Genomic DNA, 17,288 nt, shown 5'->3' with positions numbered 1-17,288 from the left:
AGGAAGATGACAGGAGTGACCGATATAATCGGGAAAATAAAAGGACTCAAGTGGCAGGGAGCTTGGCATATTGCAAGAAGAACTGACGATAGGTGGACAAAAGCAATCCTTGACTGGATCCTAAGGGAACGAAAACTACCCAGAAAACGTTGTAATACAATATGGTGTGACGAAATTAGGAAGCAGTGTGGAGTAACGTGGAAACGAACTGCCGAAAATAGATACGTAAAAAAGAATTGGAGAGACCTTCGGGTGCGCGGTGGCTCAGTGGTAGAGCGTTCACCTCCGGTGCTTGGGGTCCCTGGTACGATCCCAGCTCGCGCCAAGTGGACTTTGTGGTGGACAAACACCGTGCTCGTGGGTTTTCTCGGGGTTCTCCAGTTTCCTTCCACTTTCTTCATTCCACCATTTCATTCATTTCTCATAATCACCGTCTCCTTTAGCCTAACCGGCATAACTGTGGGACGTAAAACTCAAAGATTTAATTTCATTTCATTTATGGAGAGGCCTTCATCCATCAGTGTTCGACAAAGGTTGAGAATTATATATATGTTCCCAACGAATGTTTTGTGCCCCAACCATATGAGCCAATTTACGCTTAAGATATAAATCATCTGGTGCACAGCATATTTTAATATTGTCCCGATATGTAACTCAAAATAATGCAACATAAAGTTGTCCGTGAATGAATACTGGACTTGGCAAAATGCCAATCTCTTCAAATACTTATCCTTGTCTTTTGTTAATTATCACAGAAAAAGATGGCTTGACAGGAAATTGTCTTCATTTATAGTCCAAAGAGTATTCTGTATCAGATGACATCAAAGTAATTCGAGGAATGTAAACTCGATTGTCAACATCATCTTATGTTAAGTTCAGCTTCAACTGAGCGGATATTAACCCTTTTAAGTTTTTTCGGTCGTTTTCGATCGATATTGTAGTGTCTTAAAGATTCGATCATAAGAGAACTAAGAATGCTATTTAGTTCCGTTTTTTCTTTTTTTTTTTTTTAAATTTTCCAAGAGAGGAGGCATTCAAGAAAGCCTTGGAACGGTCTATACGCTTCCGAGCGTCAGAACATAGGGGGGTATGACGTCATCAATTTACAAATTCCCTTTTTTTTACTGAGGTCTAACTTCAACATTTTTTTGTGAGCTTTTCTTTAATCCTAGAATCATAACATTTTCCATAAGCAATAAGTGGACCCATGAGTTTTTATGAGAATTTTTTCGGATCTCTTCGTCAACATAGAAGGGGGGTTCAGAGGGACAAAAAGGCAAAAAAAGGAGTTTTTGGACCAAAAATCCCACTTTCGCGACTCTTGCTCCGCTCGGCTACACGATAGGGACATTTGAGTGATACTTTCTGAAAGCCTACTCGATTCTGAAGAGAACGACGTATGAATCATCATCCTACGATAATTAGGGACGTGTCATAAAATTTTTGAAATTTGTATAGTATCCTTGGGAAATTTCGGAAATATTCGCAGAAGAGGAAAATATTTTTCCCGCCCTTAGTATTGAAGATAGGAGATTGGTATTTGGCACAAGTAATTAGTACCATAATTAATATTTTTGAAAGTGATTTCCAGATCTCTATGTTAACCCAGGGCCGCGCCAGAGGGCCCCAAAATGGGGAAAAAGGGATTTTTTCTGCAAAAATCCCTATATTCCTCACTTGTAACCTCCTTAGGAACGTCCTAGGAACATGCTGGTGATACCATCTAAAAGCCTGCTCTATTCTAAAGAGAACGACGTATGTATCATCATCCTACGATAATTAGGGGCTTGTCAGGAAATTTTAAAGTTTGTATAGTATCCTTGTGAAATTTCGGAAATATTCGCAGAAGAGGAATATATTTATCCCGCTCTTAGTATTGAAGATAGGAGATTGGTATTTGGCACAAGTAATTAGTACCATAAGTAATATTTTTTTAAGTGATTTCCAGAAGTCTATGTTAACCCAGGGCCGCGCCAGAGGGCCCCAAAACGGGAAAGAGGAATTTTTCAGCAAAAATCCCTATTTTACTCAATTTTCCCTCCTTAGAGACGTCCGAGGGACATGAGAGTAATACAATCTGGAAGCCTGCTCTATTCTGAAGGAATGGTGTATGAATCGTGATCCTACGATAATTAGGGACGTGTCAAGAAATTTTTTGAAATTTATATAGGGTATTCCGGGACATTCTGGGAATATTCGCAGAGGAGAAAAATATTTTTCCCGTCCTTAGTGTTGAAGATAGGAGATTGGTATTTGGCACAAGCAATTAGCACACTATGTAGTATTTTTGGAATCTCTATGTTTACCCAGGGCCGCGTCAGAGGGCTCCAAACCGGGAAAAAGGGATTTTTCAGCAAAAATCCCTATTTTCCTCAATTTTTCCTTCCTTAGGGATGTCCGAGGGACATGCGGATGATACCATCTGAAAGCCTGCTTCATTCTGAACAAAACGACGTATGAACCATAATGTTACGATCATTAGGGACGTGTCAGAATTTTTTAAAATTTGTAGGGTGTATTTTAGGGAATTTTTGGGCGTTTTTTGATGCTCTCTCAACATGAGTAAAAAATTTTCCCGCCCTTACTATTCAAGACAGGAAATTCGAATTTTGTCACAAGTAATTAGTACACTACGTAGTATTTTCCCAAAGTTTTGGAGGTTTGTGCGCAGACCCGTTAGAGCCTCAGGGGACCCCAAACTTTGAAGAAGTTTTTTTTTGGGGGGGAAATCCCGATTTTCCCTCAAATAATTCCCTTCTGGTACATAATAGGGACATGTAAGTGGTACCGTTTGAAAGACTGTTCCATTTTGAGAAAAACGAGGTATGAACGATGATCCTAGGGTAAATAGGGATGACACTGTCACTGCTTATCTGAGACTCAAGAAAAACGCCGAAAAAGGCAAGAATTTAAAAGGGTTAAGAGTTTCACAGTTAATCTTGTTGTGCTACAGAGACGAAATGTCGGATTAAGTTTTGTTTAACAACAAATAATAAAGCCGAGCGAGTGCAGAGTGCAAACCCAAATACGTAATGAACAATAATGCAATAATGTGGATGTTCAGGATCATCACTATCCATTTTGAAATAATTTAAATAAAAAAAAAAAAAAATTTAAGTTGCAATTCAATCGTCATAATGTGTTACTGTCAGGGGCGTACGCAGGGGGTGGGTCCTGGGGGTCCGAACCCCCCCTCCCGACTTTTTGTAAATGTAGTCTACTTTTAGTGGCAATTTTAGAAATGTTCATATAATTTAGGCTCAAATTGTATTTTGACCCCCTCGAAACGCTTTAGATCCCTCCCGAAATAAATTCCTGCGTACGTCCCTGGTTACTGTAGATTAAATTTCACTTAAATCGTCACAATACATTGGTATACATTAAGTTGTGCCTACATCACCACTGTGTGTTACTTTAGGTTAAATTACATTATCGCTGTATCTACAGTTACAATCATCTCTATGTGTTACTATAGGTTAAGTTACACTATCAACAATATGTTACTGTAGATCAGCCGTGTGCAACAGCCGGTCTGCCTAACCCTGTCTTCCGGCCCACTGGTCAGTTATTGAAAATAATAATTACCGTAGAACGGGGTGATACCGATCATGCGGGGTGAAACCGATCATTTGCACGTACCTGCATTGAGAGGGTGCTGTCATCTATTGTTTCAAGTCGAGTGTAGAAAAGATATCATAAGAAGAAGGGTGATTAGACACGAGATCTATGAGAACAGAAAGTCAGAGCATGATGCATGCATATTGTGTGTATAGTGCAAAGTTTCCTAATGATGACGTAATTATTGCGGAACCCTGTTTTCATTATATTAGTGTGACTACAGTACGTAGTTTATAGCTTTTGGTAGGGCACCATATCGTAGCAAAATAAAACAACTTGCTTCGTGTAAGTTTGCATAACAGTATCAAAACTGGTGTAGTGACGATTAGTTCTTTTACAAATTTATGCCAAGTTTAGGGGTGAAACTGATCATCCCGAGAAAGTGTTTGAAACAACTTGGTCCGCATGGTCGGCGTAAGTATAATATAAAACAACTTAAGAAAAAAATACTAGAGGTACAGAAGGGTGGAATAAGTATCCGAAAGGCAGCAGAAAATTATAACATCCCATATATAATGTTGTGTGACAACGCTAAAAATAAGTACAGCAAGAAATATGGTGGCCAAACAGTTTTCAGTGAGGAGAAGGAGAAGATGTTGAAGGGCTACTATATGCTAAATGGCGTATAAAATTCCCTGTGAGCAAAACCCTTACACGTTACTTTATTGGACAAGCGACGCAAGTCCTTAAGTTCAACAGATAAAAGGTAAAGTTTCTTCTTTTAAAAAAAGAAAGAAAAAGAAAGAAAGAAATAAAAAATGTGTTCCCGTATACTTCTGATACACTCATGTCCAAAATTATTGTCGCATGTCTATAAATATGTTGTTGTAGGAATATAATTTGATAACCCGGTATTTCTTATAATGTTGGTATGTGTATAATCGGCAAAGACATGTATGTGGCAAATTTCACGTCAAAAGAGTAGTAAATAAGAACAATAAAACGAAAATAAAGCTGTCTTGTTCATTTACCAACATTTTGTTTTACTTATTCTAATTTTCGTATTTAGAATTCTTTCCCTATGAAAATTGCCACAAATATACATTTCCCGATTATACACATAGTATCAGTATTAAAAGTACTCTGGAAAATCATTATCAAATTATATTCTTACAAAGAGACTTATAGATATGCGACAATCATTTTGGACATGAGTGTACCGGACTGATCTTCACTAGATTGTCATAATTGCGATTGAAAGATAGGTGTGTCGGCGAGGTGTCGAATTTCTAGGTCTCATTGTTCGATTTGTGGAATAACTGTGACAGTGAACGTACTTTTTACCGCCATTGTATGTCTCTATATTTTGTAGTGTGTTCTGTACTCTGACATTTACTGATAATATATGTTTGACATGTTTCTTCATGCTCTGTATCACCTCCCGCTGCCTTATATCGATCATCCGCAGCAACACATGAATGATCGGAATCACCCCACTACCGATCAATAACACTGTGCAACAAATTTAAACTTTTTTTCTGGCCTTCAAATGAAATTATGTGATTTTAACTAAATGGCAAGTGCTGAATTCATTGGTGAAAACCAAAATGTTCTATCACGTCACGTTTTTATTGGCCAGACCAAAACACATTATACGAAATGTACATATTTACGTATATTTGCTATCCAATGTACGCTAGAAAAGCATATTATACTAATATTAAATTTTGTTGACTTACCCTTTAAAATACTTTCTTTGGCCGCTTACGCTTGTAGACATCTTCTGGAGTCTCTCTGACAATAGACCAGCAATACTCAGCAAACATACTTTCAGTCCATTTTCCACTGTAACGCTTTTCAAATGTGGCAATGTCCTGATGAAACCGTTCTCCGTGTTCATCACTTACTGCGCCGAGGTTTTGAAAAAGTCGAGATGTGAGTGCAAAAAGTGTAATTTTAATGATAAAAATGTTGCATCCCATGACTTGAAATCTGCGCACCATGTCACTAACAATAGCTTCATAATTTTCATCCTTTACGTTCCCAAGAAAACTTGAACATACCGATTTAAATGACAGCCAAGCTGATTTCTCAATTTCAAAGAGTTTAGTTTCAAAGTCTTCATCCTGCATGGCTGTTTTAATCTGTGGACCAACAAATATTCCTCTTTAATTTTTGCCTCACTTAAGTTTGGGAATTTCTTCTTAAGGTGCGTAAAAGCAATACCTTATCTATCTAGTGCTTTAACAAAAATCTTCATCAACCCAAGCTTGATATGTAGTGGTGGCAAAAATACATCTTGAGGGTTCACAATTGGTGTACAAGATACGTTCTTGGTGCCGGGAATGAAATCATGTCTTTGAGGCCAGTATTTACGGACGTAGTGGTTTGCTTTGTTACGGCTATCCCACTTATATAGAAAAAAACAATACTTGGTGTATCCTTGTTGTATTCCTGTGAGAATACCAATAACTTTTAAGTCCCCCCACACATGCCATTTGATTTTTTTTATATTCAATGAAGTCCAATATCGCACTCATAACTTCATACGTCTCCTTTGTATAAGCCGCATATGATACAGGAACAGATGGGTGAACATTTCCAATAAGGAGACGCACTGCCTTCAGACTTAGTTTCGAGGTGTCAATAAACAAGCGCCACTCGGTAGGGTTATGTTCATGTCCTAAAGACTGAAATAAGCCATCTACATCTTTACAATAAACAATGTCTCCATTTTCAACGAAATAGTCTTGAAAATTACTTTGTCGTTTTCTAAACAAACTTATTTTAATATCTTGAGCTAAGAGATTCCAACCTTGAAGCCTGGAGCCCAATAACTCCGCTTTTCTTTTAGGAAGATTTAAGTCTCGAACAAGATCGATAAGCTCTTTTTGTGTGATCAAATGAGGTAACGTTGACTGGGATGTAGAAGGCTGAAAGTCTACATCTTCTCTACTGCTTGGACCGTCTGCAGTATCTTCTTCCGAATCAATAATGTAATGTTCTGGAGGTTTAGGTACTGGAACCGGTCGGATAGCTGACTTTAAATTAGGATACTGAATCCTATGTTTAGATTTAGAGGAAAAACCCTTTACATCAGTCAAACAAAAGTAACAGTCAGTTACATGATCTATTTGTTCGCGCCAAATCATAGGAACAGCAAATTTCATAGAAATACGTTTTCCTTGTAGCCAGTTTCTCAAATTCCTGGAACACGTAGTGCAGCATATGCGTGGGGCCCAAGAGTTATCTTGATCTCCAACCCTGCAGCCAAATTACAGTACATAAGCCTTTTTTCACTAAAGGTGTAAGGCTACTTTTAAGAGTTTTAAATATAATTTCACCACACACATAAAATAAATCGGGTTTATTTTTACACGCACGGGCCATTGCACTTCACTGCATGTCAGCACTTTCTTGAAACCCAGATGCGCAACAAACACTACCACAAAAAGACACAATGCGACAAATCTGACCACTCGAAACGAAACACACTTAGTAACTAACAATACAATCTAACCAAAAAAATACTCAAACGTTAGAACATCTGGCAGCAGAGTTAGGCAACACAAATTTGAACTCGCTTATCACTAGATGTTAATGGGCTACTACCTGAAATGAAGATAAAGAGTGAGGAGAAATATGAGAAACTAGTGTTTCCTATTATAACGCAGAAAAAGACTCTTGCAGGAGAAAATTGAGGGATGAGAACCTCTCTTTAAACAGAGTATACCTTCTGTAAAGAAGAAAAATTGTCGGTTGGATGATGTTTAAATGAGCGTAAGTTGTATTGTATATTACATATGCAATAATTTTTATCTTAAGTACATTTCTGCCTCTCCACTGATCTAGTGGGTGGAATGTGCGCCTTTGGTGCACGGGGTCTCGAGTTTGATTCCCGGTAGGAAAACATTGAGCGACACGGAGGCTTGGATTCAACCTTAAACTATAGACCCACGTCTCATATAAGGTGTGAATCAGGTTTATTGTCCCAAAACGAAAAATTAGAAAAAAAATGAAGCATGATTCCCAAACCAAAACTGTTTATTTCATAGACTACAGGATACATACATGAATTAAAATTTATTCAAGCAGACAGCATATGGGCCTTCTTTTCCTGCCACGCGCAGCTTCTTCTTGAAGTTGGCAAAAAGGCGTTTTCCTTGTTTTGCAGCCACCTGCTTCGAAATACGGGCCAATTTCGCTTAAATTGCGTTATGTTCTCGCAAAGAAGCTTTTTAGCAAACATTTCTCTCTTCACCATAGCCCAGAACCGCTTAATTGATCTACACTGTGGCACAGACGTTGGGTTGTTAACTCGTGACACATATGAGATGTGATTGTTCCCCAAAAACTGCACGGTGATCTGAGCATAATGCGATGATGCCTTGTCCGGCCAAAATAAAATGGGCTGGGTAATGTTCAGACTATGTATCCATGGCAACAGAATGTTTCGTAGACAATTGGATACATACATTTCACTGTTTAATGTTTTGTCGGTCACAAACGCTGGAGAAAGCCTCCCATCCTGTGTCAGTGCCTGCCACGCCATCATTTTCTGTGAAAATTTGGATTTCGGTTCAGTAGCGTCATTTCAGATTTGGCTTGGGGGGGAGCAAGACCCCTTGATATAAGTAAAATTTTGCGTTTTCACTGACTTACTCCTATTCTATTGATAAAATCTATATAAATCACAAACTCAGGGGGGCAAATGCCCTTCCCTGCCCCCCCTAAATGACGCCCCTGTTTCGGTTTTATCATGGCTTCCAGAGGGGGTTGGTATCCTGATACAATGGATACATATTCATTAGCATTCATCTCTGAAGCGTCCCATTCGACTTTTGTTTCGTCATCAATGATGAAGAAAAAGTTACCTCCCGGAGGTATGGCTTTCTTATACAATTTTGCACAATTTTCCTTTGCTTTCTCCAATTCATCTTATCGTATTTTTGCCACTGTCTGTCTTTTTCGTGAGTGAATTCCGGCTGTTTTACGATTTCTCATCACTTATGCTTGCAAAATGTTTAGTTTTAGAGCAGCTTGTGGCGTTGACAGATTTGGTTGTTTCACGAACACCTTCTTTGTTGTTTTTTTTTTTTTTTTTTCATCTTCTTCTGGTTACATGCTGTGCGCTGGGGCCCTGAATTTGTGTTGTGTCGAACTCCACCAGTGTCAAGAAATCGTTTAATAACTCTGTTGATCCTTCTCTCATACACACCTTGTTCTTTGAAGTAAGACACTGTCACCCGACGATCACAATTCTCCTCCTGGAAAAACATGGCAATCGCAATGTTTTGCTTTTCCGTCTCTTTTGATTTAGGCATACTGCCCATGTGAACCGTACTGTCGCTATCAAACACTCATTGGTCACTGCACAATTTGGATGCAAGGCGCCTTCACTCCTTGTTCGTGTTCGCAGTGGTGCCAACTCAAAGTTTGAGACAATAAACCTGAATCACACCTTAGTCTCGCTGCTAAAAAGGTACGCTAAATTCCAATAACCAAACCAAAATTTGATCATATTTCATCACATCCCGTAAAAATACGGAATGTCACAATACAAAATTTCAAACTTTTCAATTTTTCAGAAAATTGATACGTGATACATAAAAAGTAATCACAGAGTTGATTTTCTCATGCAAAAATACATAAGAAAAACATTTCCATGTAAAGGACGGATTTCATGTTGCACAATGTAATTCGTATTTAATATCTCATGCCGTAACGTAATACCACACGTCGTCGTTTAGCATCTGCTAGAAAAACAACATAGGAAACTAATATCTATTTTTTAAAATTGCGATTCGATACTTCTGTTGGTTTTCCCGCAGAAAAATTCAAATATTGATCGGTATCACCGCACTCTACGGTATTATAATTTTTCTTTTTTACAAAACCTGTTAAGAGTGAACTGGAAATTTTCATCCATTATTTAATACTATATACTATTCAATTGTCGTAAAAATTATATACCTACAGTGAGGCCCGCGACGCCATTTAGTGCTCTGTGATTGGCCCACCCACTGTTCCAAGTTGCACACCTGTGCTGTAGATTAAGGTTGTTTGTGCGCATCAAAACCTGTTTCCCATTTACTGTCAATGATAAATGTCAGATCCCCATAACTTCTCCTCCTCCCCCATGTGCACTTTCCCAGAAATTTTGTAGGCATAGTTGACACATCCTCTAAATTGTGCCCAAGTTCGGTCAAATTCCCAACGGGCGTCGGCTGACCTTTTCCTAATTGTCAATTAAAAAAAAAAAAAAATAGGGGAAATGTATGGAACAAACCGTTAAAAACATTCATTTGAGGTTAAATTATGTAAATGCAGCGTATATTAAACCTTTTCAGGACTAAGGGCTCAGGGCTTGAGCCAGCAGCTTAAACCTAGCTCGGCTCCTAATTAACCTAGAGAGATGATTTAGGTATCTGTCTTTTCAGGAAAAATGAAACTTTCCAACGGTGTGCATTTCATCCACATCACGGGTCGCGCATCGGAAGGGTAAAACCAAGGATCTTATAAAATAGAGGATGTGCCCTTACAACAAAATCTTGAAGCCATACGACACAGTTTCGCCACCCCTACTCTGCCCACTCCGCCCAATAGGATCGCAATGTTTTGAGCCAACAATCATGGCGGAAACGAAAGTAGCCAATCAGACGATGGTAGAAACGAGAGTAGCCAATCAGATGTACCGATGCTCGGTTGCTTTTTGGCTTCATCGATTTAATAGGATGAAGATACATATGGGCAGATCCTCTATTTATAACATCCTTGGGTAGAACGGAAAATTTGGATGTTTTAGTTCCACCTCCCCTCAGCATTGAGGGGAGGGGAACTTGTCCCTAATTGTCACAGAGATATGAGCCATACCTCGTTGAAAAGCTTATGGGACATAGATTCCAACGAGGTAACTCTTGTGCCCTCCCATGCCCAACCACTAAAAGAAGAAGAAGTCAAAAATATCGGGGGAAAATACACTTTTTCAAAGTTTGTGGGATTATGGCAACACTGTTGTTTGTTATACGCAAGAGGGCACAAAAGTTACCTTTTTGGAATCAGTGTCCTTTGAGCTTTCCAATGAAGTATGGCTCATACCTCTGTGACAATTAGGAGCGTCGCAAGGGCGGCCAACGTCGGAGTAGACGACAGTCCATCGAAAAAATATACAGGATTGTTCGCATAGGTACAATGTTCCGAATTTTTTGATCCGTTGTTATACTTTGTTGTTGTTGTTGTTGTTGTACAATGGTCTCCATGTTTGGGGTATATGTAAGAACTTTTTTTGCCTATGACAAACAACAGGGTTGTCATAGTCCCACAAACTTCGAAAAAATTTATTTTTAATTTGTTTTTATTTTCTTCTTCTTTTACGGGTTGGGCACGGGGCACAAGAGTTACCTCCTTAAAATATGTATCCCATAAGACTTGCAACGAAGTATGGCTTATATCTTTGTAACAATTAGAGGAGTCGCTAGGGCTGCCAACGTCAGGGTAGACCAAAATATATTTCGAAAAATATGTACAAGGTGATTCTCGTAGGAAACACTTTCGGAACTTGGTATTGAACTTTCACCCTTCATTTTTTTTACATGATTGTACCCAATGTCTAACGTACACGTGAAAATATTTTTTCCTGTAACAGTGTTGCAGCCTCACAAATTTTCAAAAACAAAAAATTCTCATTTAAAAAAATCATCTTTTTTTCCTTCTATGGGTTTGGCACAGCGGCACAAAAGTTAGCTCGTTAGAATCTGTGTTTTGTAAGCTTTACAACGAGGTATCATTGTTGTCCCTGTGGCAATTAGAAGGGGTACTAGGGCCGCCAACATAAAAATCGACGATTTTCCTGAAATTCCTAAAAAGTTCATCCTAAAAAGTTAAAGATTTTCTCATATCAGTGATATGATTAACTTTATTTTCTTTCTTCGAAATCGGAGAAACTCATTACTAGTTCGGCTGCAAATAAGATGTCAAGAACTCTTAACGTTCTGTTTTGTAGCACTTAAGTTCCAGTAAATTTTAATTTTAATTTTTCACAATTGTTTTAGGAGAATGGAAAATTATACAAATTCCACTTGGCTGAACTCGGCATAATATATTTCGCGTATAGTCGTTCATTTTATGTGTTCAAGGTTTGCCTTATGATTTCTTTTATCTTTTTGCAGGAAGAAGCAGACCGAGGCTGAGTCAAGTCGACTTCAACATATACAAAGCGAGCTTAATAAATTGGACAGTTCTCTTAGCAACGATGTTTCAATTTTAAGAAATCAAATTGAAATTGCTACTCTTGAGTTTTCAGAAGCGCAGTAAGTATATTATGTGTATATGTATTGTATGTATTTTTATTTAAACAAAATTTCATACCCTTTAATTCTTTTTACTCGGCGCCCAAACAGATCGTGTAGTTTTAGATATTTTTAAACTTCATTTTGTGGGAGAAATTAAAATAGGAATAACCTCTTTTACTTTGAATAATCGTTGCGCTTTCAAGGTTCTTCCCTGGAGCCTTATTCATTCACAGGGGATTCAAATATGAGTAAGAGAAATAAAAAGATCGATAAAATATGAGAGAGTTGATTCATCTGGGAGGAGCACCCTTTCCAATCTATTGCTGCAGGTATTCATCAAATGGTAGTGTGAAATCATCTTCAGGCTTTAAAAAAAATCATTATTAATAAAATAATTACACTGCCGGAAAGGTGAAAAATATAAAGAAACCCAGAAGTGGACATTGCCGGTATAAACAGTCAGCAAAGAGTAGACAAAGAAGCTATTTAAGCGTTTGGCAGCTTCATATTACAATAGAAACCCAACATTTGCTGAATGTTAATCACGGAATAACTCATTTTGCGATCCTAACGCGTCTTTTATCAGATCACATCAACTAACTGATCAACGTGTCGTAGAATTAGCTTGGGTCAAAAGTAAGAACAGTCATCATAATTCATAGTTTTTGTTGTTGTTTGGCTTGCTTGTTTATGCCGTTTACAAATGCACGTATAATGCCTCCTCTCTGTCGTCAATATTGAGTTAATTCAATTCGGTGAGATATTTGTATTTTGTGAATTTAAAAAAAAAAAAAAAACTTAATTTGTCAGATTTCATTCCTATATGCTCATCGTAAAGCGTTATGGGAAGCCTTCGTTAATCATACTGACTTTGCAAGTTAGTCGCATATTTGTGCTTTATGTATCAACCCTACTTCCCAGCCCCAACACACACACAATCTCCTCATAATCTAATTTCCATATCGATGTGTCTAGCAGTTCAAAACAAACATGACAATAGTGAAATTGGTCAATGTTTCTTCCTCCTTAGAGGGTCATTTTTAAAACAATAGTTGTGATAGTCGAAGAAATTGATTGTGATTGATATACCTTAACTATTTTTCGACGTTTCTGGTAGCATGGCACAAGCTTCCGTACACCCTCTGTGTAGAAATATCCCACTTGAGAGTGCATCCACCCAGAACTGATCTCTTAAGCACTTCGCTGTCTTTGAAACGCTTTTATGCAAGCCACTTTTTCAGGTGAAGAAAAAGAAGGAAATTGCTGGGGGTAAGTTCGAGGCTGTAAGGAGGATAATTGAATAGTTTCCATCGAAATCTTTGAATTGTCTCAACAGTACGAACAACTGTGTTATGGATAAAGAATTCCAGAACGTAGCATCCCTCTCCCCGATTTTTGGATGGTACGTCGCAGATTATTCAGTGTTTGGCAATGCATATCTAGTGTAATTGTTCATCCTACTTCCAAGAATTCTACAAGAATCACACCTCTTTGGTTCCCAAACTCGGTTGCCTGATTTTGTGAACTGATGGTGTTTGTTTGAGTTAATTTGTTTTAGAACAACCAGAGTGCCGCCATTACACTGACTGCTTCTTCGTCTCTCTAGTGGCATATGATATCCAGCCTTCATGCCTCATCATTATGTGAAGAAGGTCATTACCATCCTTCCCCCAGCAGGCCAAAAATATAAAAAATAAAAATCACATGCAACTGTCACTCTTTATGATTGTGTGTCAGCAGTTTTGGCACCCACCTCGTACACAGTTTGTGATAATCCAGCTTGTCACTTCTGGAAACTATATGGAGAGTTCAGTTATTGTAAACTGGCGATTGGATCAGAGTTTCTCGTTAACGCGTTCTTCCAGATCGTCCGTCTGAACAGTAGACCTTCCGCTACGCTCATTGTCGTGAACATTTGAACGCCCTTCCCGAAACTCTCTGCACCATTCATTGCCTGATCTTCCATTCACTCATTACTTTCGGTTCGTAAATGGTTCACAATTCCCAATGGATGTCAGCCGCATTCTGTCTTTCGGTGTTCAGAAATCGTATGACAGATCTCACTTTCCATTTGGCAGGATTTTGTATTACGACAGCCATTTCACCTTACTGCTATTCGCACGTATGCAACTCCACTCAGACGATTCTATTTCTTTGCAAGCACAGAATACTCCTCAACTGCCTGCGCATGCTCAACTTCATCAATGTTGCCAACTCCGCGTAAAAAATATCGGCTTTTGTGGCATACGCCTCGTAATATGCCGCAGGCGATGACATTTATCATACCAAAACTGATGACAGAGACATTTTTTTTCGTGGTGATATACTCCACAAGCAGATATTGTCTTTTAATAGAAATAACTCACCTGTAACTTTGCTAAATACTGTGTTTATTTTTGTATTATCAAATGACATTAAAAATATTTCTGTCTCTTGAGTTTACTACTACTTTTTAACTTTTGGGTAGGCTTTCTGATAAGTTAGAAGATGATTACATTTTTAAACGTGAGTATCAATCAGTAATGCAATAGAGAATAGATTGTCACATTTCTATTTCATTTTGATGTATTTAATGTGCAATTATTTCTTCTTGTAATTCCAGGAAAAGGTATAACAAAGCTGAGAAAGAATTTCTCGATGCCAAGTTAAAGTTATTTGAAAAATTACAGAGGAAGGAGCTTCTTACAGAACATTTGTGTGCAATTATAGAACAAAATGAGGTGCGCAAAGCAAAGAAGTTGTCTGAGCTAATGGAGAAATTAAATATGTCACCTCCAGCTAATGATACAAAGGAGGAACCAAAGTCCACTTCGTTGGTAAGTACCTGTTTCTATTCTTTTATTATAATACAGGGTGTCTACTGATACTGGAAATACTTAAAATACTGGAATTTAATTTTGATACTGAAAATACTGGAAAAATTATAAAATATACAAATATTATCATTCTTTATAACCTACCCTGAATTTTTGAATTCCAAAAGTTCAGGGTAATAACAATCTTATATTATAACTAGAATAGAATAATACATAATTATTTATACAAGTTATAATAAACTTAATAATACAGTTATATAATACAAATAAGGCTCTTGGCTCACTGTATCAGGCCTCCGAGCGGGTTGTCTACGGGCGATGAAAGTCATGAATTGAGGTTGTCGGTCAAAGAAAAGTAGTGAAATTGAGCTTCAGATCATGAAAAAAAGTGATTTTATAGAATGACAATACTTACGTAATACAGCACAGTTACTGAAACAATAAATTGTGATTTTCCCTAATGATCTGGCGTTAAGATATGACGCCATCTCTCTTGGGGTTTCAGATAGTCACTATCTTTCCCCTTTCTACTAATATTGTTTTCAGTTTCCGTTTTTTTTTTCTCTCTCTTTTTTTCCCTATACCTCACGTATAATAACAATGGATGCATTATATTATATGCAGTGCTTCAGGTACAGTAAACAGAACTGCAAACTAGTCAGTAAAATCAGTAAAAGTTTGCCGAATGATGGGAAACTAAGGGCCAGTTTTAATGCTTGGTATGGATCTGGCACATTGCTTGTGTAAAGATTTCAGCGCTTTCATGACCAGCTACATATACCTAATCATTTGTATTTCAAAGAAATCAAGGTTAACTAAATTTATTAAAAATAAAATATTAATTTGATAGTAAAACAACTACTAACCTGAAATCATCAAGAGTTTGATTATTCGTAAAGAGCTTTTAAAAAAATCATTGTATTAGGTACCAGAATTTTGCTGATAGTTATACTGAATATACTGGAAATATACTGAAATTTTGAAATTGAAACTCAGTAGACACCCTGTAATACTACTTTGCTACTAGTATATTTATCGTTCAGTGATCAAATACGGTTCATAGATAAACCCGGGATACGGTTGTTTCGGTATAGGACGTTTTGGTGTAAAAGTTCTGATCTTTACACCGAAACGTCCACTCTTCCTAAAGAAGGTTGTTTATCAGAGAAAATACATTTATAAAAAATTTAAAAAATAATCAATAAATAAAATAAAAATTAAATACTGCATGAAGTAATTATCTTTTTTGCTTATTTCACGAATATTCATTAGAAGCACAATCATGTTGCTACGAATAAAAGATTAAAATTATATTAAAAACTTTATACAAGTATCTGTATGTATATATTAGTGGAAATGTCAGAAGAGAAGCAAGAATTTGTAGAGATTTTCTAGTTGATATTTGTTGAGTATTTCGGAATCTCTTCGGTGCTGTTCGAATGTAACAAATCACTGGCAGACAAGAAGTCAGAACAAACAGAAAATACGCAGACGTTGAAAAGAAACTAAGCACCGTTTGTACAAATTGCAAACGTGAGAATGTAGTTACATTCTTAAAGCAAGTTGCTTACAATTTTGAATTCTAAATTTGGTGATTCTGAAATAAAATTGTTTAAATATTTTTCAACAGAATTCCTGCGATGTATTAGTTTGTTTGTAATGTGTATCTCAGGAACGTTGTGCAAAAGAATTATTTGTTGACGCTGAATACTTTGCAATAAATAGTGGATATATCCTGCTACATATGAATAGAATAAGCAGTAGTAGAATTTATTATGTTTGAATATGTAAGATAATTGCTATGAGGTAGGTTTCAGTTTGTAGTATGTTTCCAGGAACGTTGTGAAATAGATTTATTTATTGACACTGTGTATTTTATATTTAATTACATATACAAATATAAATTGTATATATTATGCTAATTAAATTTTACTTTTGCAGATTAAATTAGAGTTTTCAATTATATTTGGGTATTATCCGTCATGCTTTTTTTGCAGACTAATACTTGTATCGTAAATCTATAGTATCATGAATATTATGTAGGCTGTCTAAACGTAAATGTTCTGCTTGCATCAAATATTTTCTTAGTCAGATGGTAAATTAAAGTTGTGCTAATGCAGAGGCTTCACTATAACCATTTTGTATTTATTCTAGTATTAAATATGAATAATTACTGAAGGGCTGTGTGTTTGTTGTAGGTATGCATAATGTTAACTTACACATACTGATTTCGAGACATCACTTAGTTGTTCATTCTGACAAGTAATTAATATGTTCCTAATGATTTTATTTAATATGTGTGATTTCTAGTATATTTGAAACAATTAATGTTCAAAATATTTTAAGTATATATATATATATACCGGGTGCACCATTTATAATGTCCCACCTTTATAACAGAGAAACTAAGAGAGTGAGAGAAGCGAAACTTGGTACAAAGCAACTACAGGAAGGGGGACATCTATCCATGTATTGGGTAACATCACTAGGTGAACAGTGTGGCCAACCCAATATAAAGTTATGATTTTTTAAATGGAATGACCTAAATTTAATATCATAATTCGAATCAGCAATGAAAACAAAGACGAAAGAGATGACACTCGCAGATCAGTGTTGCATACTT

The 17,288-nt window shown here is 36.9% G+C and overlaps 1 protein-coding gene across 1 annotated transcript in view; it reads left to right on the top strand.

The window, feature by feature from the left end:
• The window catches only part of Gorab (Golgin, RAB6 interacting), a 144,639-nt gene that overhangs the window by 110,442 nt on the left and 16,909 nt on the right, over positions 1 to 17,288 (top strand). Inside the window, exons 4-5 of the mRNA XM_081764920.1 lie at positions 11,727 to 11,867; positions 14,452 to 14,665. Coding sequence (XP_081621046.1) covers positions 11,727 to 11,867; positions 14,452 to 14,665 — 355 coding nt within the window. The remainder of the gene's footprint in view (positions 1 to 11,726; positions 11,868 to 14,451; positions 14,666 to 17,288) is intronic.

This window comes from Thermobia domestica, chromosome 7 (genome assembly GCF_964235325.1).
Source record: "Thermobia domestica chromosome 7, izTheDome1.hap1.1, whole genome shotgun sequence".
Classification (NCBI taxonomy): domain Eukaryota; kingdom Metazoa; phylum Arthropoda; class Insecta; order Zygentoma; family Lepismatidae; genus Thermobia; species Thermobia domestica.
This window is presented reverse-complemented; position numbering and strand designations above follow the sequence as displayed.